The 27520-nt window shown below is 37.1% G+C and overlaps 1 protein-coding gene and 1 long non-coding RNA gene across 5 annotated transcripts in view; one reads left to right on the top strand and one right to left on the bottom strand.

The window, feature by feature from the left end:
• The window catches only part of LOC142050689 (uncharacterized), a 655132-nt gene extending 632654 nt beyond the window's left edge, over positions 1-22478 (top strand). The window contains exons 2-3 of one of the 2 annotated variants that reach the window (XR_012658089.1): positions 20081-20543; positions 21015-22478. This is a non-coding gene — a long non-coding RNA (uncharacterized LOC142050689). Of the gene's footprint in view, positions 1-19664; positions 20544-21014 lie in introns of those variants that run through there. The other variant, XR_012658088.1, reaches the window with a different exon arrangement.
• The window catches only part of ADAMTS19 (ADAM metallopeptidase with thrombospondin type 1 motif 19), a 155846-nt gene that overhangs the window by 79182 nt on the left and 49144 nt on the right, over positions 1-27520 (bottom strand). For all 3 annotated transcript variants that reach the window (XM_075079693.1, XM_075079694.1, XM_075079697.1), the window contains 2 exons: positions 25014-25057; positions 1602-1707 (listed from right to left, as the gene is read on the bottom strand). In XM_075079693.1, the coding sequence (XP_074935794.1) occupies positions 1602-1707; positions 25014-25057 (150 nt within the window). The remainder of the gene's footprint in view (positions 1-1601; positions 1708-25013; positions 25058-27520) is intronic.

Raw genomic sequence — 27520 nt, 5'->3', positions numbered from 1 at the left:
AGTACAGAACCAACACATTGCCCATAACTTGGCGAAAATTTTATACCTGCTTCCCGTTTCCACATCTAGGATTTTGCACATCGCTGCTTCTCAGGAACAATAAGGTGTTGCATTTCATGTTGATCAAGGTGCCTCTTTTTTTGAAATCCAGTAATTCTGCTGCCAAGCTTTTTATTCTCTAAACATATTTTTTTGTTGTGCAGGGCATAAAGCGGTACTTATATTTCTCTGAATTATCTGGTATTACCATACCTGACTCAAAGAATTTTCTATATTCAGCTATTGTTTCTTTCCCCTTATCCTTCGTTTACTGTCATAAGAACAATTGTGCAGAAGATGAATCTTCCTCCACCCATCCTCCCTTCTAACATTAGCAATTCTACAGTGGAAAAAAAAGGAAAAAGGACAGCATGTGGCTACAAACCACAAACAAATTTTTCTTTTGAATTCTTTCCTTTATCATAACTATCACTCAAACAGGCTGGCTTATATCAACCTGGAGTTCCTTTCTGCAGTTACAAAAACTCAAAAAAAAAAAACCCAAACATCAAAAAAAGGACAAGATCAATTTCATGCAGTGTCTCATACTCAGGCCACTCTTTTCCTCCAAGTTACATAATTGCTCTGAATTTGCTTATTTTCCATCCAGGAAAATGTTACATGGAAACACTTTAAGTTCCAATTCTGTCTTGTAATCAACTGCATGTTTCAACATGAGATGCTATGACCTCCACTTGCAGACAGCTTTGACCAGATTTAAACCATATCACTTTTAATTCGAAGTGTTTGTCCTAAGATACCTAACCTCAACATTCAGAGTTTCAAAGGATTTAACAAAGCATCCCCCTCTTCTGTCACTGAAGCTGCTCTTCTGAAAATGTATACACAGATACCTGGAGCAGCCACTGCAGGTAAAAATGACCGATTAATACACACCTCCCTTTTATTTTTCTTTAACAAGTACTGAAGCCAAGAATTGTATACAACTTTCACTAACAAATTTGATTATTGCAACAAGCGAATTTTTCTCATTTGCTTCAAAGTATTCCTCGTGGAATGAGTAAAAACATCCAATCCAATTGTGAAGGATAGTTACTTTCACTTTGTCATCCTCTTCTATTAAGGGGAGGAAAAAACAATATTAATGTTGCGATGACCGATGACCACTATACACTTTAATGGGATCTATCCTGAGAAAGCCAAATTAAATAACAGCTCTTCCAACTCATGATGTCATTAAAATGTTTGTTGGCAACTACAGCCAGAGCTGGATCTGATATACAATACCACAGTCCCAAAAGAGAAAAAATCTTGGGGAACCTGCTTTTCCTCTACACAATGTCAGTCCTTCCAGCTAACCTAATTATTGTGTAGCTATAAAGATTCCTGTATTACTCCAAGCTGTAAACATTTTCTTAATCTGCACACTATATATCAGTACACGTTACTATGACTATTAATAACAAAAAACGTGGTTCTCCACATTTTTCATCAGATTTAAAAGCCTTCCTGAAAGCAAAAAAGGAAAACTGAAGTACACAATCAAATCACAGTAGTATTACATGCAAACAAATACTGGGGTTTGTCACCCACATACTTACTTGTGACCCATTTCATGCGCAATGGTAAAGGCGAGATTCAGACCATTGTCCTCTGCAATTATACATTTTCGTTTTTCACTGCACATTCCACTCAGGTATGCTATACCTAAGAAACATAACCAACCACCACAGTCAATTATTTTTTATTATTACTAACTGTATGTATTACGGCATTACTGACCCCAGACTGGTCTGAAACGTTATTGTGGACAGACCCATCCAAATATATGAACAGACATCTGACAATGGTTTATTTATTCATAAGCAAAAGCTTATGCAAAAAATTGCATAAAAGGTAACAAAGGAATTCTGAGCAGTGGTAATATTACCTGAGAGTAATGATTACGCAGGCTGCAGAAAATATAATCTTTAAAAGTGTTGCTAGGTACCTTAATGAGATGTGACAGAACACACATACGAATATCAATACTACTGTAAATGAAAATAGGTGTCTACAACAATAGGACAAAAGTCTGAACAGGTACTTCTTCTGACAGACTCAGAAGAACAGAACTCAAAGCATAGAGCCGCACCCCTGCATTGCCACTGTTACATACTGGTACAATGTTCTGCATGTTAATGATTTTAAAAATATGTAAAAGGTGTCACAGACCTAGTAGAATTCATAGGAAACTGCAGCCTGACGAACACGTTCATTGTAGACACTATAACACCTCTACTATCTAATACCTAAGTTTCCAAAATATTGAAGCCTGAATGGTAGGCTTTTGAGTTAAAGTTCAGCTTCTAAAAAGTAGAACGTCCGTAACTGTGAAAGCTTGCGGAACATGCAGCTTAATTTGGGTAACAATATATTTTTTCAGACCATAAATACGTTTAGCAGGGACCTATTGTCGTCACTCATTGTTTGAAACACAGAGTAAGCAATCAAAATGCTGTTTCAAGTGTTTGGCCTTCTCCCCAGGAACATCCTTTCAATGGAATGGTGCCCCTTGGATCAACATGTTTGCGGGATGTTTGCATGAAAAGGTCAATTTTGAAATGTTTGACAGTGTTTGAATTAGCATTCTAAGTTAACAAGATAAAAGTAATTCTTCTTACAGTCCAAGTATTTGTCTGTCTGTGAGCACAATGCTCCATCTACCACATGAAATTCAAGTAGTAACCCCATCACTAGTCTGGCAGTGTTGTTCTCAGCAGAGCTGGCTGAAAGTTTTTGGACACAGAATTTGTGTGACAAAAAAATGTTGTTCAGGACTGAACAAAACAATCACAAATTATATTTGAATACAGCAGAATCTGTCAACTTTTACTATTTCTTTCCAAAGAAGGGAGAAAAAGTGAGGCAGGGGTAAATGTAATTTGGAATACAAAAATGGGCAAAATGTTCAAAGCAAAACCCCTGAAGTCCTTCAAATGACACCTCATGCTAAATGTAGGTATCTTTTATATTAACTCTTTTGAAAATCAGCGAAGTAAGAAATGCTCTGATGTGTAACGTTTTATGTCAAATTTTATGCTCCAGTGGCTGAAATAAAAAGAAAAATATTTCTAAAACCATTTTGTGCCTTGTAGTTCCACAATTACATGCATTTTATTCCAAGTTTTGATGAGCAAACTGAAAAAGATAAGAGCTGCTTTTAATACTGTAACTCTAAGTAGTAGAGCTGATAGCAATACCAGGAGAAGCAGACATCAGAGACCTGACCTCAGCCAATGCCAATACATTTACAAGGTGCTAAAACAGAATAGAAAAATTACTCTTACCATAGGCAAAATCCAGTACTGCCTTTCAAAGGGTTGCGGGCATTCCTGTTACTATAATGCAGACTGTTTAGAAATACCTTCCTTACTGATGAAGACTATCCTCAGTTGGATAAAACCTACTTGCTGGGCTCTACAGAAAAAGAATGCCCAAACCTCCCCTGCCTGTTGATGCTGAGCACTAACTGAAAACTAACTGATGCCCTCTAGCTTTTTCTGGGGAAAAGAAGACCCCTAACCTTGTTTTGGGCTCTGAAGTGGCAGGTTCAAGTACCTTAGCAAGATCTTTCTATGCAACAACATGAGTACTACCAGTTGCTTTCTGCTATCATGCCTGCCCCAAAAGCATGATTCCATGCATATTGCAGGTTTCATACCTATTCTGCAGAAGAAGCAGTCAGCAGGGGTAGGCATTTTCAACATTACTCAATATATAACACCGATACCATTTTTAGACTTGGCATTCCTCAAAGGGAATTGATTATGTTTGACCTTTCTGAGTGCAACATACAAACATAAAACTGCATTTCATTTAGATTAAATCAGATTTATGATTCTAGAAATGTCAAAAAGCATCAAATGCAATGAATGCTTTATGACTTTTCCCTATTAAACAAAGTCAACCTCATATGTGAAAGCCACATCCAACAGCAGCTAATGGATGTAAATCAGTGAACTACTAGCCATGAACTAGTTTAATGTCTTGTCCTTGGTTATTTATTTCACATGTAGAGAAAAAGAAACTGACTTCAGTAAGCAGCTGCTCTTGCTTAGTTGTCTCTGCATTAGGTAAGAGAAGGAATTTCTTCTTTAAATGTATATATGTTCAGTGCAGCTTCCTGTGCCTTATTAACACAGCTGGAACTGCTCCAAGGTTAAATACACAAGGAAAAAAAAAAAAAAAAAAAAAAAAGAACAATTGCTCCCTTGTTATGATTAAGATATTCCTAGTGAACCCCATGGTCTCAACACACAGCTTCACATTAAAACATTTAGTATCTGAAAAGTATTGGCTAGAAAGCAGTAACATCATCTCAGTGACAATTTAAGAAAGGATCCTCTTTCTCATCTATGAAGAAAGCTGTGTTTTGAAACGAAAAAGGACTGAATGAATACATGCCAAATGTAAAATATTCAGATTACCTCACTCTGTAGACAACTATTTTGCAGGTTATTCAGAAGAAAATACATGCAAGATCAATTAAGAGAGTAAATCTTTACCATCGTGGCCCAGAAGAATCATGCAAGGGACCATGTTTTCTTATCAAACATAAATATCCAAACAAAATACATACTGCTTCAGAAAAGCAGAACTTTTGCCAGAGTCATAGCAGTGGCTTATTACTACTTCCGTTACTGCTACCCATAGACATGGGTATGTCACTCTACATAATATGATAAAATTTTCTTTAAAATTTTCTGGTTTCTTAATAAACTTCCTCATCACATCATCACACTATGTAGTCTTTCAAAGCAGGCACACATTTACAACTTCTCTGTTGAAAAGCCATGATTCAGCTCACAGGGATGTTACACAAAACACGTTACCTATAAAAGTACCCCAACAAATTTGTCAGCTTTACCTACTCATTCATGGCCTGCTGCTCATAACATAAATCCACTACCTATATTAAAAGTCTACTGTCAGCATTGTCTGGAGGAACGAAGACTCCACAGTAAAAACCCCAAAATCTCATTAGGAAATATACAAACATACAAGCATTGCTCTTTCTTACAGGGACCATACAACATGCAAGTATGACTAAAGTATGTCTGCATTTGTAACAATGCATTCTGAAAGGCTAGAGAATGGTCATTATTTTTTCCCTTATAATGATCCAGTGAAATGGAGTTCATATTCTGACAGTCTAAATCACACAAATTAATTACTTGGCACATTTGAATTCAGAAGAAATTCTGAACTTCCTTGGTTTCACAACACATTCAACTTGGTTTGTCACACTGTTAGCTATGTGCTTATTCTGAATCCCTCCCCTCACACTTGCTCCAAAATCTACTTGCTAATTTTAGATGCTTCTGAAAGAGAAAGAGGCCCTTCCACACACCACCAGTTTAATCCACTGATATCACCTGGATATCACCTCTACACATTCCTGAGCTATTTCACAGCTCTTCTGCTTTGGGAACAGTAATCTGCTGTCCAACAGAGTGGGTTTTTTTATTATTACAAGGCAATAATGACTATAAAAAACACAGAACAAAGTTCTGTAACATATTCTTTGATGGAGAGGGATAGGGGATCACCCAGATAACCCTTCTACTACTGATTAAGAGCAGAGCCTACCTGAATTTCCAGTCCACATGAAATCAAAATTCCATAAAAAAACAAATATAAATATTCTGTACCCTTGAAAACACATGCTGAAAGAACTGAAAAGAGCATATGTTTGTATAGCACAGTTCAGGGGAAAAAAAAACCAGACATTCCCATTTTAAAGCATTTTTTAAGGAAGGAGTATGTTATTTTCTCAGAGGCCTAGGGATAGTACGCTCCTTGCTGTGCCATCTATCCATCCATAAAAACTGTCAAATTTGACCAAGATGAAAAACAGTAAAACAGAATAGCTTTCCAGTGACTACTGCATTCCCTGTCATTTTGGTAAAATAATGAAGCACGCTATCACTACTGAATGCACATTAGATATAATTTCAAGAATATTGAAACTGTTCGTGAACTTCATGAACGACGGATCCCTTTTTATTAAATTAGTATACATAAAACAGATATGGCTTAAGTGCATATTATGAATAAAAGCAATATTTATGTATGGAATTTTCTTCAAAAGTTTCTACACCAAGCTACTTAAACAATAGTATAAAACACTGATGAAATATAAGTAAGCTTGAAGTGGGTAGAAAACATGCAGAGAAACTCATGACAATTTCAATCACAAAATTTCCAGAGAAAATCTTTAGCCTTGAGGAGGTGCCATGCAGCAATACACTCCCGATAGCATGACCTTAGTTTGAAATATTGGTGATGCACAAACCTAGTAAGCCAATGCAACAGAAACATAATTTAATGCCCAAGTACATCTGGCTTTTGATTCCAACGTATTTTAAATTTGAACCGGCAAATCAATGGGCCTGTGAGTATAAATGATAGTACTTAACTGGACTTCACTACTAACCTAACAAATTAATTTTTTTTAGCAGCCCATATGCAGAAGGAAAAAGCTTTCCACAGTGCTGATACTTGAAAGTCGAATTAGCACAAACTGCTCTGAAGAGAGTCCCAGACACTGACCATTTCCAGGAAAAGAAGGTATTGTCAGTCCTCAGTGAGTCAGCAGCCCTTGAATACAACAGCAATCAGAACAACACAGTTGTTAGACCGGAGTCTCAAATGCAAACAAAGAAGCCTAGACATATTTATTTTTTTCTTTTTAAAGTGAGAGATATCAACAGTGATGGTAGCTATAGCTATACTTGTGTGTGTATACACACAAATGCATATACACACCAATGCAAGACATTAGAAGAAACAATGGGATAAAATCAAATAAATTTCTGGTACGTTTCACTCAAATGTAAGCAAAATTCTATTAACCTGTTTTGTTAGTTTATGGTTTAGGTACATCTTAGAAAAACTAACGTTTCCAGAAAAATACTTTATCAATAGCTAATAAGTACCTACTTTTATATTTCAGAATAGACTATTAGGCTTACTCTTCTCCCTTTAAACAAACTGCTGCATTTTAATCCTTAGAGTGGGGAAGAAGTCTAAAAATGGTGAGGGCATATCAATGTATGCCATGCACACATGAACAAATTCTGTATGTGTGATTGTATGGTTTTATGTCCTTAAGTAGTGCACTGTATAAACAATCCACAGATGTCTAATATGTTATTAGAGGGATGGGATGGCAGAACTGCTGGAAGATATCGATTTTCTTTCAAAATACAGCCCACATGGAAAACACTTTTCTCAAGATAAATGCACAGATGAAAGAGTAAGTGAATATTCCCCACTGTCCACTCCTGGCCTTTGCTGACAAATGTCACAGGGACCCCCTGAGCTAAAGGCTGCATCCATACTGTCACCTTTATCAGCCACCAAAGCATTTATTCTCCAGATTTGGCTATTCCTTCTTAACCTGCTTCAGAGCTTGGGTCCATAACATGGGATGGCAAATAGCTCCAGAGTGTAATTGTGTACAAGAGTACATTTTTCTCTTCTTATGAAGACTGCACAGGGGGTATTCTAACTCAAATAGAAAACTGTTCATCTGTCAAAGCCATCTATGCCTTCCTAGATCTGTCAACTATCTCAATGACAAACTGAGAAGCTCTAGCACATTTAGTGACTCCCCAAGCAGAAGCCAGCCACACCTTTTTGACATCTTATAGCCCTCTGTGTACCTTACCTTCTCTTGTTCTACTATAGTCTTTCTGACAGAAATGGTTACAGTCGAAAGGTCAGGTGTACCATGCATTAATAAAAGACCAGTATTCTGATTTTCCTCTGGTTCTGTATTCTTTCCTAGTCACTCCTAACAGTCACTTTACTCAGCTGATCAGTGAGATGACATTTTCAGACAACTGCCTACTACCACTCTCTGATCTCTTTCCTGTGTGGTAGCAAAGCCCACAGTTTCACACATGTAAGCTAAAGACTCGGTTTTTGTTTCTTAATATGCATTACTTTGCATTTGGCAATACTTAACTTCATCTGCTCTTTCACTGTCTTTTAAGCATCATGATGTTCATATACAGTTCTTCTCAGCAGCTTCATACTGAACTATCCAGAATGCTTCAAACCGTATGAAAGTGTGATAATTAATTTAGCCTTAAACGGGATTCCAATTAAAGTTTACAATTTATTGAATAGAGACAAGCAAGCAGCGCTGGATGCACAGGGGATCCTTCCGCCTAGCGTGCATACCGTCATACAAAACTACAGGGTTTATATTCAGTTACTTAACTAATAACAATTAGTAAAAACACGCCTAAGTTTACACTCATTGGTCAGTGATAAGCATCCCACTTGCTGTTGGTCAGCCGTATTTAAATTAGCCACGCTTGCCATGTAGATTAGCATGCATGCTCTTTACGGGTGTGTGGGGGGCAAGTCTTTTTGGTCCTGAATTGGGTCGGTGGTCGCAATCTCCCCCTGCCGGAATTACCTTTCCCCCAGTTTCCATGCTTCAGCGCCTTCTGAGCCAAGAAGTTCCCTGTTATCACTACTGGCTGATTTGTGGCCTTCCCTTATCTTGGCACTCTCCTTTGTAGCAGGATGTTTCCACTGTTAGTCCTTGAAGTTCTACTGAGTTGTATTCTTTTAGGAGGCTTCTTGTCAATGAAGCATTCATTGCTAATGCCCTCTTGTCTGGCCTAAGCATTATTTATTATCTTGTTAAAATTCTCAGGTGTTAGTTTCTACTCCTAATTAAAATTCTTTCTTAACAACTAACTTAACAAATCGCCAATCAATATTCCAACCATTAAGACAGTTAACAAGTCAATTGAACGGCCCTCAGTTACACAAGCACAAACAGAACGGTCAAATGTTAGAGGGTCACACTTCACCGTGTGGCCCTAGCATTGTTCCATATTGACACGAATCAGATGAACACATTTTACAAAAGCATACCCAAGCTACCACTATTCCAAATACTTCATGAAGCGAGGCAGCTCTGAACTCAAGGACACCTTTTTCTAATGGAAAGGCTGAAAATTAATTCCCATGTCTTGTTTTTTTAACTTTTAAGCAACAGAAGAAAAAAATGTCTTAAAAATTTAAACACCATCACACTGTAACATGGCTACTGTGTACAGCCACTACATTTTTTAAGTCTTTTAATTGCCTTTTTTTTTTTAAGGCAACATTGCCAAGTGGAAAACTTCTCCATAAAACTATGTGCGAACAGGGAAAGACAAAGATGCAAAAGAAACTGAATACTGGAAAATGCAAAGAGAAAACCATGAATTGAAGAAGAAAAGAGTCACAACTCTCCTTCCTCTACCTTTGACTTTCTTTTGCACCTGTAATCTAGAAACACACACAAAAAACTTGGTTAGCTTGTGTATAATTGATGTTGAAGAGGTCTTAAGTCATTCTGTTCAGAAGAAAATGTGAAAAATCACTGTGCATGGAATAACGTGCAATAAAGATTTTCTTTGCTTCCTATTTTGTCATACTATTAATATGAAGGAAAAATAAAATGTAATCTTTCTAAGCTGTAACTCAATCTTCTTCTAACAAATTGAACTAATTTCATCCATTACCTCTTAACTTACTCATTACATGATTTGCAAAAACTATTTTTCTAGATCTTTGTTTTACATGGCATAGAAAATTTTAAATAATCTTGATCTACATTTATAAATTTAACTTTTGGACAGCAGTAGAAAAGCCTATTTTTAGGGCTTACACAATAAAGACTTTTAGTCCTTAAATTACATGGGTATATTACAAGAGTGCCTTATGAAAGCTTCAAGGAACTCTGCTGTATACGAACAAATAAGATGTGACTTTGAAAAGGAGACACCTCACTTCTTTGGCAGCAAAACTGAATGGGGCTTTACAAAGTTAAGTGGAAGCTTGTTACTTAAATAGCCAGAAACAGGTTTCAAACTGAGCACCAGTCATTTCAGAAGGGCTCTCACCAAACACATGCATAAATAAATTCTTCTTGAGGATATGCTTTTCATTGACACATTGGACAGACATAACAGATACACAGTTTACTTCGAATGAGTATCACATCTCTCAGATTAAGAGTTGGTGCCCATTTCTGTTGCTGTACATTGACAAAACCCTTGTTACTCCACAGGCAAGATTATGGCAGAGAACACTGCAGTATCACACAGGAAGTATTTTTAACTGCTCAAACTTGCTTTCTGTGTTTTCCAGCTTGGTCTACAGTTAGATTTTCTTTACAGTGGGCAATGTGACAATGTTGTTTTGCAGTCTTTCAGGCTGTATTTGTAGCTTTCTCTATCAATAAAGTCCAGGCAATCACACGGTTTTTTTGTGGGGCAAAAATGAACAGGGAAAGCTATTGGTATGAATTAGCCATTTCCAGTCTTCATGCTATCTAAGCATATAGCACTTCTCATCTTGGGACTAGCTGTAGCAAAATAGGAATGAGAATTTACTCTTTACAAAGAAAAGCTTTTATTATTGTCTATTACTTTCTTATATGCATACACAGTATAAAAAAGAGCATCAGGAAGAAATATCTTGTAAAACATCATGCTAGATGGAAAAAAGCAGGGCTTGAATCCTGCTTTTCTTTGGTACAATGAACACTAACCTAGAAGCTAACAGAAGACTGCTATTAATGGATCATCACAATGACTAGCAAATATGTAAAGCATATATTTTCCTTTTACTTATTTACCTTTGTGACCAGATGCACCACCACTCCATATTAGCACCTACAGTGTATTACAAGGTGGTATGTGTGCCTGTGGTATGAAGGCTGTGTCTATTCCTTGGACTAATCGTCTCCACATTTCTGTGTACATATATATGCACTTTTCTTTTATTCTGCTCTTTTGATCTCTATTTTAGCCCATCTTTATTTTAGCCCATCACTCATTTTTCTTTTCCACACCTGCTTTATTTAAATACACTTATTTAAAAAAAAAAAAAAAGTTTATCTTTTTGTGTGTGGTCAGTAAACCCCTAAACCAGAAGAAGGGTCAGATGAGATGGGCAAGGGCGATGTGCTTATGAAGCTGAGGGAAGAATGTAGGGAGTGACTGACCACAGCTGTAGCAAAGAAGCCTAAACTTATCCCAACAGAAAACACTGGAGGGTTTGTTTTAGATAAACGCCTGTATCAGTTCAGTGGATTAACTGCTTGTGTAAATGTTTTCCCCTGAGTTAATCAAAAGAGTGTGAACGGCTTCTCAAGTTAGCCAGCCCAGCAAGGGGTAAGTGCATATGTGGCTCAGCCCAGCAGAGAGTATAAAACTGAACAACTGACAAAATGAACTTTGAACAGAGCAAAGGGCTTGAGCTGCCTTTAACTCACATATTCCTTCCTGGCACCTGGGGATGCCTACCATTGTGGTGGTGAGCTTACAAAGGCCAGTAGCGGGAATCGGATTTGTACTGCAATCCAACAGTATATTGCAATGACTATACTGCGTTTGCACCACGATTTCAGTACATTGCTGAATTGCTCTGCTAAATCAAAATCCCATGTCACATCAAATATCTTCAGATAAGTAAACTTTGTCTTAACCATTAAACTCTCTTTATGTGGAATATCTAATAGAGCCTGGTCAGAGACTGCTGGATTCTGATACACTTGCATTTCACTGGTCCCCACAGAGCATATTCTTTCCAAAGATGGAAGCAAAAGTAATACTGATCTACACAGCATCCATACAGAATTAGCTTTTTCTAAAATACATTTTCTTCCCTATTGTTTTCAGTCTGCGTTAAGCTCTGTTCAGTTGCTGGAAACTAACCTTGTGCCAGGACATATGGTAGCTCTTGAACTTGACGGGAAGCAAGTAGGACCAGTATGAATGTTTGGGATAGGAAGTGGCTACCTGTGTTTAATAGTGCCACACAAAAGCCTGAGAGATGGAGGCATTCTTGAAAGTGGGAAATTATCTGTGCAGTTCTTCAAAGAGAAAAATTATTCTTCAGATGTGCTTAAAAATAAATGTTTCATTGTAAAAACAGGTAACGGGAGACTTATTATCAGGCCTACATATTTCCTTCTAGAACATTTTTTGAGAAATAAAACACCTGATAGATCGGAATAAATATCTTAGAGGATTAAACAGCCTGATGAATAGTGTATGACTCACATCTGGTATTTGTCCATGCAAAAATCTGCATGCAATAGATGGAATAGATTTACTATGACAAGTATTTTAAAACAGTTATCCTTCACCGAAAGAACGGAACAAGAATACCAGAGTGGTACAAGAAATTACAGGTTGAACACTTGCTAGCATTAAGAAACACAAACTGACCTCATTTTATGAAGATGACCTTTTCTAACAATTTGTTACAGCTTTGCTATTGCATACTTTCTTGCCTCTGCCATTTGTTTAAATTACTTTTTTTTCTAATGTAAGCACTATTTTAAACATACTTTTACAAAAAAAATAACATACAGAAAGGTTTGGTTGATTTAAAAATATTTTTAATGCCTGGAACACATTAAAAAACATAACATTTTATTTTAAAGTATATTAAAAAGAGCCTCATCATTTAATGTCAAGGACCCTGGCCCAAGGAAATAGGAAGCACAATGCACAGAACAGCATGTTTATGAAAATGCTGATGTAAGAGCAAGCTCTGGACTTCTAGGGGAGCTATGTACACTATAGGTACTTTAAAAGATTCCCTAGTTTTCAAGAAGAGCTTTGAGGTAGTCTCTACTTTCTAAGCAGAAATTTTATATACCTTCTGTAAACCTTAAAAAAATTGTGCTGACCTTAAAACTTAAGCATGTAGGTCATTTCAAGATGATTAAGTTTTCTGTAATTTCTGTGAAAAAAACTCATTACACCATATCCATCAGTGTTGCTCTGACACATCTTTATTTCTACAACAAAGCACAAGGAAAACAAGACTGTCTTGCTTTCTTTTGTAATTTATTTTATTATACCCATGCTATGGAAATGACACTGTGTGGTAGAAACATGGAACTGTTCCTTGACAAACTGTGCTTCAGTGCACTAATACATTTCCTCATTTTCTGCAGTCTGGGTGACTCCTGTAAAACAGTGCTCATGTTTTCATGTTTTCGTGAGATGATCAAGCTAGAAGTGGTATGAAATTGGTTATTCTACTGTTCTTGAAACGCCACTTAAAGAATATATTTAGGAAGTTTTTTCCCTTTTTAAAAAGCATGGTGTAATCTGTGTTCTCTTTTGTGTGAGACAAGGGGCAGCTAAGGGGATTGAAAAAGGTATTGGTCAGCTTTTTGTTAGCTGGCTGGTTTTTAGAATAATCTATTACTCTATGGCCAAAATTTTGAAGTTTGTGACCTGAAGTTTTTCATGTGAAGCAATTATACTTTGTTTTACTATGAGATAAACGCACTGTAAGAAAATGGCTGATCTTGGGACTGCATATAGCAAATACCAGTAGCACACCTGGGAAAAGTGAATTAAATGGCTAGTTGTTCCCTTTTACAGAAAACACTGTCTAGATGTGGATGGCTAGCTTAACTAGTATCTTCCTGATAAATGAGAACAACGTCAAAGCTATCCTGAGAAGAGTCTTCCATCACGCCTCTCTTAATCTAAAATTATTTTATTTAAAATTACAACTGTTATCTCCAGATATCCATCCTTTATTCCATCTTCATTACTGTAACTAAGCACATACTGTTTCATGCTGTATTAACACATGTGATGAAAGTGGATATGCTGCCTAAGCAAGAGTCAGCACTAACTGATCAGTGGCCCAGGAGACAATGAAAGATATCTTTAAGAGCTCACAGCTGCTTGGGCCTGGTTCAGTTTTTCAACACTTTGGATTAATAAAATGACAGAGGACATAATTCACTGTTCAATGCAGCGAGAGGGTCACTAAGTCACCAATTCGTTTATCTCTTGCAGTCTGACTAGCTAAAACTGTAAATTTCCTCCTGGTGAAATAATTTTTGCCAGCAGAGACCCCGAGCTTAGTTATGCCATGCCTACCTCTGTCCTCTGCTCTGTGTCTCACCATCCTTCCCTAGCCTTGACTCGAGCATCTCTTGTGTACCATGGCAGTATTGCTCTGATGTTTCACTGATTTTTCACTTTTGAATCTGGTATGCATAGCTGAAGGATTCAGACATGAAGTTAGAAAGTACACTCTATTCACAAGACAAATACAAATTATTGTGATAATTGGCTTGCAATTTCCTTTTGTTGTTTTTTTTTGTTGGGTTTTGTTTTGTTTTGGTTTGGTTGGTTTTTTTTTTTTAGCACAAAGCAAATATGTACTGTATAATACTACAGATTCTTTCATCCTTACTTGGTTGGGAATGCCTTTTTCTGATGGACTCAGGAGTTTTTGCTGTGAAAGAAGTTGAAGTTCCAGCTCCAAGAACAAATATTCTAAATGCTATTCAGTGTAATGTTAACATTTGTTATGTATAGTAAGTCTCTATTATTTTAAATCCCTTTAAGACAGAATTTTAAACACTGCAGGTAAGTTGAGACTAAATACAGAAAACAATACAAAATAAACATGAAAATTTACCTAAAGATGAAATAGTATAATCCGTAGAAAATGACAACGTTATATTATATTTCCACGTAAGGAGTATGGCTACACATGAAATTATTAAGAACTATGGATGCAGTTGCAGCATGTTACAGGACTACTTACTGAGGTCAAGAACCAAATTCAGCAACTGAGCACGTAGTTGACTCTGACCGGCTTTAAGTGTGTGTTAAGAACAACCATAGCATGTCGCCTAAATGAGGAAGAGCACAGCTGAATGTACCTGAACTGGAATGTGTAACAAGAAGTAAACATGGGTCTGAATGGACGTAATAGTTGTTATTATTATAACTTAAGTAAAAATAATTGCTAACCTCAGATATATTACAAGTTAACCACAACTTCTGAAAAAGCTGGTTTCTTTAGCAACTGAGGAATCATTGCACCTTTGATACTATCTGAACTACCCCATATTGATTTGTAATTTATAGCTATTATACAAATAAATACTAAGGACAACCATAAATACCAATGCTATCAACAAATACACAAAATTATCCTGCACATCAAATGAGTAATGCATTAGATTGTTCCATTCTAACAAAGTATTAGTCCCTGAACCAGAACATCCACAGCCTAACAGAGGTTTAATATAGGCAACAGATTTTCTCAGCTCTATCTAAAATTTACTTACAGATTTCATTGTAAACTTTTGAAACTGGATGTAAACACGAAGATTAACCTTCTAGTCTTCCTAAACACACTCAAAGGCCCTACTGTTTCCTAAGACAGATTGTTAACACATACTTAGTAAGAAAGCAGTAAGTGACTTCTGCAGGATAATCTGAAAAGCGAAACAGAAAAAAGGGGTTTTTTTCCCTTCACTTTCAGCTCTCTAAATGCATTGTCTAACTACTTCAAAGTAAAATAAAATAAAATAAAGGAAGGAATTGCCTGAAGCAGTCAGTCCTTGATCACTTTTTTAAGGAAGAAAAGACTTGGTATTCAGTGGCTAGTAATTAAAAGTAAGCTTAGTGATTATGAAATTGCCATAAAGAGTCCATTCAGAGAGGTTTATTCTGTGTTACCCTACTACTGTTGAGACTAATTAAGCTTTAAACAATTAAAGTAAAACACTGGAAAATCAAACAATCTAATGTGTCGTAACCTAGTTATTTTGTGTCTGAGGTACAACACGGCTTGAAAACAAAGGTTTGGCTGTCTTGGCGTGAAAACCTAGCTCTCTGGTCTCATGGGAGTGTTGCCATTTATTCCAACTCAGTAAAACAAGAGGCAAGGTAAGATACGACTGCATCTTAAGAGTTGTGCTGGAATCAAAGGTCTTAATAACTTTAAAAACTGGTTTTATCTAGAGGAGGAAAAAAGTTGAGGCTTGTAACAACAGACGTCTGGATTTGATGAATGAGCACATGTATTGTAGTCCTACCTTCTTCTGCTTTCCTGAGAAACTGCACCAAGCATGCATAATTCACTTGATGTCTTCCGACACAAGGTAGACTAAATTATATTTATTTATTTAGGATTTTTTTTTTTACATTTATCGGAATCCACATCTAATTAGGTTCTGCTTTGCTGTACTTACCAACATGTAACTCACCAACAAAAGCAAGTTTTATTCTGTAGAAGACTGCAGAAGTCAAAATTTCCCTGATGATATGAAAAAATCTTGCTTATTAAAAGTATTTGTATCCCAGATATATTGTACTACCATATGGGTATCACTTCCTAGGGAACTTCTGCATTTCCACATTTCCACACAGTTCGAATGATACTAAATACAACATCCTAGCAACGTCACAGGGGAAATCAATGTTCAGAAGCCACATGAGAACACTGTAGTTACTCAGGCAGTTGCAGCTACTGGACAAACCCCTGAGCTACAGTACTTTTAACAAAGATAGAAGTTCATGAAGTGAAATTGAGTGAGATCTCTACGGCCAGCTTTTCCACAAAAGCACTTAAAAGATGCTCCTGCTGTCACTGTATACGGTGTTCCCTTACGTGCGGGTCAGTGAACTTCTTATCACAATCTTGCTGTAGAAGGGAATGTTGTATGAATGCAAAATTGTACATATTGTAAAAGTTAAATGACTAGCTTAGATTAGGCTACATATTGGAAATCTCCATGGGAAGTCCTTTGCAGATTAAATGGTGAACCCCGTTCTCTGAATGTCAGCAATCTTACAGACAAAGTTATCTTTTCTAAAAACAGGATATGTTTAGAGTATCTTCTGTTCAGGACAGTTTTTGTATTCTGGGGTAAAACAGCTCAGAGGGCAAAACCTCAAGACATCAACGCTTTTCCCATTTATGCAAATTTTGTGTAGCAGCAAGCTGGGAGGTGTCTCAGAGAACATATTTGACCTAGAAGTTTAACAGACCGCACCTATACCTTCACTAGGAGAAACCTGCTGTGTTTACTTCTCCGCATCCAGTCTGTCTGCCCAACTGCTCATGCTCCCACTCTGATTTCCCTAAGGTACCCGGGAGAGTAACATTCACAACAAAAGAAACAAATTTAATTACACTAGTGATGAAGATCAGAAAAAAATGCTGCTTACGCCGGTCAGCTGGAGGGCTAGGTGTACATCTCCAGGTATGGGTGACCTCAATCAACAGAATTTTAAAATGGCAACCTCAAGTAGCATTTCTTTACTTAAAACATAACACACTTCACCAATATGCACCCTGACTGTGTGCAATGCTGTAATGTTAAAAAAAACACAGATGTATGTGCACACCTTACAAAACTCATCTTTCCAACCTCCACTAATTTAATTCTTTAAGTATGCCTCCCACATTTCCCTCTGCAAGACTGGCAGGACTGCCGACTCCTCAGCCCCACCCCCTTGGCTATAAATAGCGCAGGACCTATGTATAAGTTCTATACTCCACCCTTTGTAGAAGTAGTTCTGGCCTGCCCACTACTTTCAGCCTTACCTGTCTTGTGGAGAAACCTGTTCCTAAAAATGCATGTCAATGTTAGCACATACCTTAAAGGACAGGCCTCAGGGCTTATGGATTCCTGTTTGCCTTGCCCCATGCCAGTGTCAGCAACAGGACAACCTACAGTATTCATTTGTTACTGCCTTAAGTGCATTTCTTTCACAGTTTTGCCTCAACAAAAGAGAAGAAACAAACAAACAAAAACCCTTGGAGTGAATATAAACAACAGAGGCCCTTGCCTTCTAGGAAATCTTCTAGGAAAACAGATATGTGTTGCAGGACCCAGTTCTGGTGGTGGGGAGGGCCTGGACGGCTGGGGACAAGCGTCCCCTTGCTTCTTTATCCCAGTTAAACCAAATACGCCCACTGAAAACCCAGCGGCAGCACCTCTTTGTTCCTTTCACTTCCTGTGGAGGAACAGAGTCCAGTGCAAGATCCAGTAATCCTAACCTGCCTAGCTGCAGACGAGAACCCAACCGCACGAAGTGTTACAGAGGCAGAAAGACTAACCCTGCCTACAGGGTTTACTCAGCAAGGGCTCCTGTTCTGCAGCACACAGGTACTTGAACTAGCTTTATATTAGCAACAGCGAGTGCCCACAGGAGGTCAGCCACAGCAGCATACGGCTCAGCATAAGAGTTCACCCTTCTTCTCAGGAAACCCTTACCACTCCCCTAGCTAGTTAGGCTAAGGGCAGGTGCGCAAGACTACAAGTGCCATTTTCTGGATAAGAGGAGGGACACCAGAGGGATACAGGTGACAAAGCACAGGGAAACAGACTTCTTAAGTTTACTTCTGGAGTACTGCTCCTCATGTTCTGTGCAACTTCTTTGGCGGCTTGTTCATTGGTAACAGGCCCCAAGCATTCAGCTTCAATATTCCCAGCATTAACCTCCACTGGAAAATGATAGCCTGCCCAATTCCCTATTTCTGTCTTATCTCTTAATGCGTAGGGCTGAACTAAACCTTTGTCCCTGTGGGCAAGTTTTGGAGGAAAGGCTAATTCTTTTGTATTAAAGGTCTACAGCTTTCACATTATAAAAGAAAAGTAAATAAATCTATCTTTGGCATTTTGCTAAGTTGGATGGAAGACATGTTCTTTCACCTCATTTTGTTTTGTGGTCTTTATTGTGTAGATGTTTGTCTGATTGCTTACTGGTCATTATTTGTATCCATGCTGTTTAGATCCTTTGCAACAGAATGAAGACCTGATGGCGCCTCAGTTTTCTGCTCTTGTTTTTCTCTCTGACATGTTCACTGTTACTAAAGTTAGAAACCTATAATAAACTACATTTGTACCATCTCCCTAAAACAATTTGACAAGAGTTTTTAAGGGAGTTCTGTTTAGAGGTTGCAATGTCAGCATTTTATTGAAAAATGCTTTCTAATAAACAGTTCAGAGGGAAGCACGCTTTTGGGAAACAATGTTCTTATAGCTGATGTTTTCACTGCAAATGGTATCTCAAATACAGGATCAAATGGTACTGTATCAGCTTTTAAAAATAACTTTGTTGTTGTTGTTTTTAAGGAAACCCTGCTCTTTTTTGATATTGTTAGATAAAAAATATTGTTTGAAAACAGCATTTAATTACCTTCTCTCCAGGAGAACACAATCAGAACATTGCACTTACACTCCTCTGAGATTAATGAAATGCTTAAAACCCCCTCTTTGATAAAGCATCAGAAAAGCTCCATTTACTATCCCTGAAACATCCTATTACTTGGGAATTTCAGCCAGGACTAAGAGTATAAGCAAATGGTATCAGCTTTAAAGGAAATATGTTTCTGCAGAGCGATATAGGTGTGTTAGCTGGAGATGTATTTTAAAAAATGAAGCTTCACCCTCTTGCAGTAAGAAGATATTGTTGAAACAATCAGCTGAGGTCACTCTATTTAAGTCAAAAGCTATCTTTGAAATTACTCATATTTCTGACATATTAGGTTAAACGGAACTCAATCTATACATGCCGAGAAAATTCCTGACCTTCCTTTCACAGAGGGGTATTTTTTTAACTGAGTGCAGTAAAAGGCTTACAGTAACTGACTCTGGAAATACTACTTTTTTTGTTTTCCTTTTTGTTGCAACCCGTGTTACTAGCACATTTTACAAGCTATCATAAATCTTTCAAAACATTAACTATGGTCACAAGATTTTACAGAGCACATGTGTTGTACACCTGCAGACTTTTGACAAGGGATGAGAGAAGACAGTACCTGAATATTCAGATAGCATAAGACAAGGGATAATACCAGGATTCAGGTGCTGAGTGTCTGATATCGGGAATGATCTAGCTTCAGTAAAGACTTAGGAAAAAGCCAAATACCAGCAGGAACTGTAATTAATATTCACTATAGGATAGTATTACTAAAGCAACAGCTTTCAAATAGTAGAATTGAAGATTTTCCTGTCTGCAAATTATTTTAAAATGCTAATTGTTCTTGAAGGATAAATTTACTTGGAGCTTTACAACTTACAGTGATATGACAGCATACCAACATTTTAGATTTTCTTAAAAGCCATGCCATAGGCTCTAGAAATGCAGACAGCGTAATAGGCTGAATGGAGAGGAAGAAAATGCTGGGTTCCCTTCCTGATTCTCTTACTTGCTAATTCATTGATCTTTTGCAGGTCATTCAGCCTGCCAGTATGTCCAGCTGTAGCAATTATGCTCATTCCTACGCCTTTTGAAAAATATTTTGAGATGATACTGCTGGGAGAAGATCACAATGCATCCATGAACACTTCCAGGGCATCAGCAAGCTCTCAAGCATCCTGCTAGAACCCACCTGTTAATCTAAATCCACAGCTTTGATGAAAACAGTGAGCTGTATGGAAGCCACAAACAAAATTCTACAGCTAGTTAAGTAAAAATTGACAACTTCCACTGAACACAGCTTCATGTTTGGGCTAAGATTTTCTGTCATTTTTCTGGAACAAGGGAAGACTAGAAAAGGAGGCAGAGGGATGCTAAACCAAGGCAGTCAGCAGCCTCCAAGCTGGGCACTCCCGGAAATGACACGGCCTCCCTTTTAAACAGTCATTCCCTCAGTTTCTGCAGATTAACAAGGCTCCAGTCTAATGTCAGCACAAGGTCAGCATCATTTTACAATCTGCCCATGCCTATAACATTTCACACTAAGAACTCTCCATTATAGGGCTTCCACAGAAGACATTAGCTAGCAGCAAGAAACAAATGTACTCCAAAAGTATGTCTCAGAGACTCAAAATCTGAATTGCTGCAGTAAAAAGATGAAGGGAAATTCAAAGGTGCATATGCTTGCTTCAGGAATAATTTTCCTATATTTATTTGTTAGCCTAATCCTTCAAGGGAGTGAGAAAATAGCTGTTGATTTCCATATGCTGTTACTTACAGTAATCCACTAACAAGTCGCCCTATGAATCATTGCTCCTTTCAGTTACCTAAACCTAAGAATACCAGCAGATGCATGCACAAGAGGAGTACAGCATGGTCTAGCTCTTAGTTTACATTTCGCGCTGATTCTTTTCGTACAGACTTAATTTTCGGAAAATTGACAACTGAACTATTTCTTATATTTTTCAGAAATTCACTGAGACATCTACATGCATAATTTTACCTGTCTACAGCACAAGAAAAAGAACAATACCCCAAATCACCACAAATTTAGGTGATAGTTCCCTCTGAGCAAGCAAACAAAGCCTGTTTGGAGGATAGAAATGTCATGGCCCCAAAGGACAGTTGTCTTCTGGGGGAAAAGAATCTCGGACAATTACAGATCTAAACAAATTTTTTCATAAGCTAAAGGAAATTTAATTTGTATATAAACATCTTCATATCCTTTCACACCCAGACAAGCCCTCTGTTTTAATCATAGTATGTCCCTAATGATCATACAGCAAAGCAAGTTCCAAAACCTCTCTTTAAGCTACAGAAGAGCTGTGAGAATCAGTGGCAAAGCAACAGGATCTCACTTCAGTGGAGGAATAGGAGGCAGAGAGCACACACATAAGCTGAGCAGCAGGGGAAAAAAATAAAAATAAAAGAGTGCTACAGCCAACCAACCAAAGGAAGCTCAAAAACACTGGGGTCTGGTCAATTCTGAGCCTAAAACAATTGCCTTGTGGTTTTCCACCCAGAAGGAATTTGATGGGCTGTAACAATTGACAATGCTGAAATCAGAATAGCTTAGCTGAAATCAGTTGATCTGGGCTGACTGATACTGCATGAGAGTCTAGCTTATTGTTTTACAGAAATGTGAGATTAGTCAAGGAATGCATTTGAGTTACTCTGGATTTAAAGTGTGAAGTAAGAAAGTAGCCCCAACAACTCCCCTGGCTACAGTAGAGCTTTCCAAACACTTCTGGCAATAGTATAATACTCAATATAATATAACCCTGAGAAGCATAAAATAAAGACGTACTACTTTCTAAACTTCAAATCAAATAAAATACCAGAGGTAATTATTCTATTTCTGCTGACTTTTCAAAACTACCAAATAATAAGTATCAACACATTTTGTGTTTGATCACCGAGAGAGACAGAACTTTTTTTCCTGATTAAGAATGTAAAAACCTGACAAACATTCCAAAACATGTTTTCTATCATTATGGTAAAAAATTATTATATTTGTACACCTTAAATGCTTTTGTGGAGGAATATTTGGAAGATTGGCACTATGTATTTTGTTTCAAAATCAGGAATGAAATTACATATTTCTAGGGAGTTTTGACACATTTTTGATTTTGAGTAAACATTTTTTTTCTGGTTAACAGAGTGCTTGATTAATGTTACCTTTAAACCATCAAATCTTCATATAAATCACCCGGTTATTTTAAGAGACAACGGAAAAGTACTAATTGAAAAGTGCATAAGCTCTGTACTTTGAGTAGAACAAGACCAGAAGCACAGAGAAATGTATTATTTGCCAAAGAAAACTTTGTCTATATAGCAGAATACTGGCACTTACTCCATCGGGCTTAAGTGGGTACTCATGTCCAGTCTGAAAACTGTGAGTCTTGGCATTTAATGAATAAACAATCAATCCAATATTTGTCTGTTTAGTATCCATCACTGTGAAGAAGTATGATCCAACATGACAACCTTTTCCAATAACACGGTCTATCCTGTAAATGTTCCTTTCTCATGACTGTCATTTCTGGATTGTGTAATGTGATACAAAGATCACCTTGACTGCCTCACACACATGTACATTTATGTACCTTATTCCACTCTTCATGATAGACAAAAGTCTGTATTGTGGTATATTCTTTTGGAAGTTTTTTGTGGGAAGGAGGTGCAAGCTCTGAACAGTTGGGAATTGTAGAGTTGATACTACATTAGTATTTCTCATCTACTTTCTTTGGCAAATTCTATAATCCACATCATGTTAAAGATCCTTGGAATGTGCAGTCTCCTTTTGCCTATAAACATGTTGCATGAAGATCTATAGTAAGACCAAACTGCTCTTCCTTATCTTTCAATGACCTTTTACTCATGATCGAATCTAAATCTACAAATCACCATCTGCGTTTTCTTAGTGAAGGCAAAAGCAAAAGAAAAGATGCCAATATGAAACCACCATCTACCTACATGTACTTTCAACAGTTTTGCATATAAACCTGCAATCCTAAAAGTGTTGATGTAGTACACCCATGCCAGTAAGACAATTTAAAAATTCTCTTCAAGAGAAATGCACAAAGTTCTCCCTAGTTTTTGAATACTCTTTGTTAGATCAGCTCATGGATGATGGTGGACAAGAGCTTCAGAAAGATACTATCTTCTTAAGACTGAGCATGGACCCACAGTACTGTAAATACGCATGGAAAAATGATACACTGAATTTCTGGAAAGGTGATATATTCCACTGGAAAACTAATTCTTAAATTCATATAATAATTGATGGAACAACAGGATATGAATGACCTTGGCTTTTGCTGCACAACTGTAGCTATATGGAACTATGCTTCAATTCCAGAAGAAAACTCAAACAATATGCACAGTGGGAAAGTCCACAACAGCCATTCTATAAAATGCTGAATTAGACAGCCAAGGTCTCTACTTCATTTTGTTTATCACTATATTAGGCTGCAAACTCTGCTTCCCGTGCACTTATGATTAATGCACTGCCTCATTTTCAAGTTTTATCCAAGCTTCTTCATCATAAAAATGTGAACAACTGATACTTGAGTCAGTTAAATCTTATTTACAATTCCATGGACAAATTCAGAGATAAACAGTCATTCTGTTTCCTCCAAGGCTCAACCAAAGAGGAAGCATTTTTTCAAGGAAAATCCTCGAATATATTCACTTCATCTGTGAAATCCAGACAGCAGCCTATCCTGATTTAGATATACTGGAAGTACTCCAGATTTGATCTTCAGTTTAGATCAGCATAAGATACTGAAGACTTCTTGTCACATCACTTCCTCTTTTAGCTGGAAGGAAACATTTTTCCAGTTCCAAGACTCTGAGCACCAAACCCTCATACCAAATTCACCTAAGACCAAGACACCAACTAGTGGAAGAACACTATGAATTCTTAACCACTAACTGCTGTTAGAAACATTCTATTCTTCATTTAGGAGGATCCTTTATTGATACCCACCCCACAAACATACTCACATAAACTTGGATTGACACAGCAGTAAAAAAGACTAGCAAGTGTTGAGGTAATACAGTTTACATGAGAACTCTCCTCAAACCTTTGTCACTGAAATTAAACAGGAAAAAAATAAAAATCTACTTCTCCACTTACGAGAAAGCACAAGCATGAGAATAGTTAACACTCCAATACTATCCAATACTCCTGTACTATTCTTACTGAAACAGATTAGGTTCTGAATACTTGCATTTACATATGGAACTGTGGAAGACTTCTATTAGCCAAGAGAAATTCTAGGGTAAAAACATGCCACGACGTCCTTCATTTAGTGTCATGGCACATTTTTATCCAGAATTACAACTGAACAGAACAATTGCTACCTTTTCTACCAGACCTTTACACTGAAAAACTGTCTTACCAAAAGGGTGTGAACTACAATAACAACTGTTGATAGAAAAACTTGGTGCAGCTAACACTCATTTTAATTGAAGATGTGAGAAGACGCCTTGCACAATAGTTCATATTCTGTACACTTCAGAAGTTACATACTTCATAAACACTGTACTACATTACATTATATTCTTATGGAAGCTTTTTTAAAACGTCATAGACATATTCTCACCAAAGATAAATCCACTGCATAAAATAAGAACCATAAACACATTTGTTTGGCTTCATATTCTGAATTAAGAATATTTTAAAAATTTGGTATTAAACTGGCAGTGAGATTAAAAAGAAAAAAGTTTTAAACATTTGCTTTATGAATGAGATGGAAATATTGCACTTAAGCATATTATTCTTCTAGAAGCATACACAAATTTAACAAAGTATTATTGGCATTTGAGGTTTATTTTGCATTTTAGCTAGTTACAGCTATCTATCACTGATGCTGCTGTTGTCTTTTAGCTTCACATCTCTATTTATGTAGCATTTATTTTATGAAGTGGTTTATAAACAGTCTCTTATGCTTGTTTACTTACCAACAGTATCACATGGTTCATCTTTATGTACACAGAAATCCTTCCTAAAATCAGGGGGAAAAAGAAAAATGTTAAGCAAGCCAAGCTGTCAGACTGATAAGGACTGTGTGACCTGTTTACAAATATTTTGTATGGCTCAATGAATGAATACAGAACACCATTATCTCAACAAAGAACATGGGGAAGCAAAGGCCAGGATTACCCAGAACACTTAAACTTCAGTTTATTCTCAGAAAAGGTTTAGGATTAGTCAGGTGACAAAACATGTACCATATATTTAAACTGCATTGTACCTAATTTCTGGTTTTCTGCCCATGTAAGTACCTTGAAATGTAACAAGACTATAGTTAGTCTTCATGTGATATGAAAGTATCTTCAGCACTTAATATCAGGTCCAAAAGCAGCAGTGTGTTCCAGCATTTACATCAGATACAGAGTCAGAAAGTTTTTCTGCTAAAAAGTCAATGGTTAAAATGACTTACAGGAGTACATTCTGGAGAAGCATTTGTGCTAGGGCATCCTTTTCTAGTAGTGAAAGACTTATAAATTAACTTGCTGGGAGAAGCCTGTCCTATCACCAACACAGATTTCAGTCCACCCATAGCTCTATAGATAAGACTGCTCAATTACATGAAGTAGAATAAATATTTGACCTCTGTGCTAAACAGCATCTGCTTGGGATTCATTTTAATTTCACACCTGTTTTACCTGTTCTCAGAGACACGTAACAAAGGTATCAAAAGAGCAAAAGAAAAGCTTCCTTTTACTGGAGTGTTTATAACTCGTGCTAATTTTTTAATCTGAAGTAAAAATAGGACTGCTGAGGTATGCATGAACTGGGGAGGGAGGGATGGAACCAACAGGAACAGACAACAGAAAAAACGCACATATAGCATCTAAGCAAAATACAGCCTAGTTACCTGAATTTCATTCTGACATGTATTCAAAGAAGTTTCTGTTCTTTAGCTGTACCACAGAGTCATGGTCTCTGTTTTTAGAGAGGGGCTATACGGGCCAGAGAGATTTCACTTTTATATTCTGTCTATGAAGCTACATAGATATCACATAGATTGATACAGATAAAAATACACACATAGAAACACTCATTTTCCAGGAACAAAACACAGGAATTGTTTGGTTCTTGAGATGAGAGAGCAGACCAGTGATACTTCCCGTTTTTCCAAATGTAACTACTCCAAGAGCTTTTTGTCTGTTTGTTTGTTTCTTTGTTTCCCACAGACTAATCCCACAGAGTCATTTAGACCCAAACACAATCTCAAGAGGCTGGCAATTTTCTGACACTTGTTAAAGGCCACACAGCCAGGGACATGGGGTTATTTTGCTTTTGATTCTCCAGTCACCATTGCCAAATAATTACAGAGTAGAAAAGCAAAACAACAGTGCTAGAAACAAATCTTGCAAATAAATTGATAAAGAAACTCTAGGAATCCCCTTAGAAGAGCCCTGGAAATTGAGCCAAAGGTGGTGAACAAGAAAGTATAATCAGATACAGAAGGAAAGTCTTCTATTTTTTCAAACCTGCAACAAATTGCAATAATGCACTGGATTATAACACAGTTCTTTGTTTTCTGCTATGTGACACAAGGGATTTACTGTCTTGTTAAGTGACATGACAGAACGATTAGAAATGTGGGACTCGTGGTGAAGCAAGAGAACATTTGTAAAGATAATCTAAGGACATAGATTGTCTTCCACGCACACTCATACAACTACCACAAATATTAACCGATGTTACAAGGTTTAAAAAAAAAAAAGCGCATACATTCAAATCTACAGGAATACCATCTGACATTTTAAAACTGCCAATATCCAAGAGGTTTCTGCTTATGTAATAGTTTTGTCCTCACAATTACTGAGCTGTTTTTGTTTTGTTTTCTCCTTCTTGGCTGACTCTGACTATAGTTACGCTATGCATCCAGAGTTTCATTATGGGACTCAGGGAAAACGGTACTGCTGTGATTTGGCAAGAGGGAAGTACAATAAACCATTCTTAGTTCCTGATTTACATTGAAAGAATGTAGTACCTCCTTTAATTTCCAAGAATATGAATACATTACATACATTTGAGACTAGGCTCCTTAGTAAAGATTTACAGCTCTAACTAGACCTACCAATGACTCACAAAAATAATTCGCTAATTCCCGCACAGTAACTTAAATATTCCATCATAACTATGTTCCTGTGTGTATATAACATACACACACACACATATATATACACACCTCTACACTTTATATATGTATGGAATTGGCATACTGAAACTACACAAAACAAAAAAAGAGGATACCGACTCTTCCAAGTAAGAGGAGGTATATAATAGAGCAATAAAACACACTACAAAGCCCTCAGGAAAGCCACTGAGATTATTTGCCTTTGTCCAAGCACAAGGAACGGCCAGAGGCTTTAAAGGTGTCTTGTGGCATGTGCGGCAATGGACTTGGCCACAAATTCCCCAATTCTATCCCAGCCAAAACCATGACACCTTT

Source organism: Phalacrocorax aristotelis, chromosome Z (genome assembly GCF_949628215.1).
Source record: "Phalacrocorax aristotelis chromosome Z, bGulAri2.1, whole genome shotgun sequence".
Taxonomy (NCBI): Eukaryota; Metazoa; Chordata; class Aves; order Suliformes; family Phalacrocoracidae; genus Phalacrocorax; species Phalacrocorax aristotelis.
Note: the sequence above shows the minus strand (reverse complement) of the source record. Positions and strands in the feature narration are given on the sequence as shown.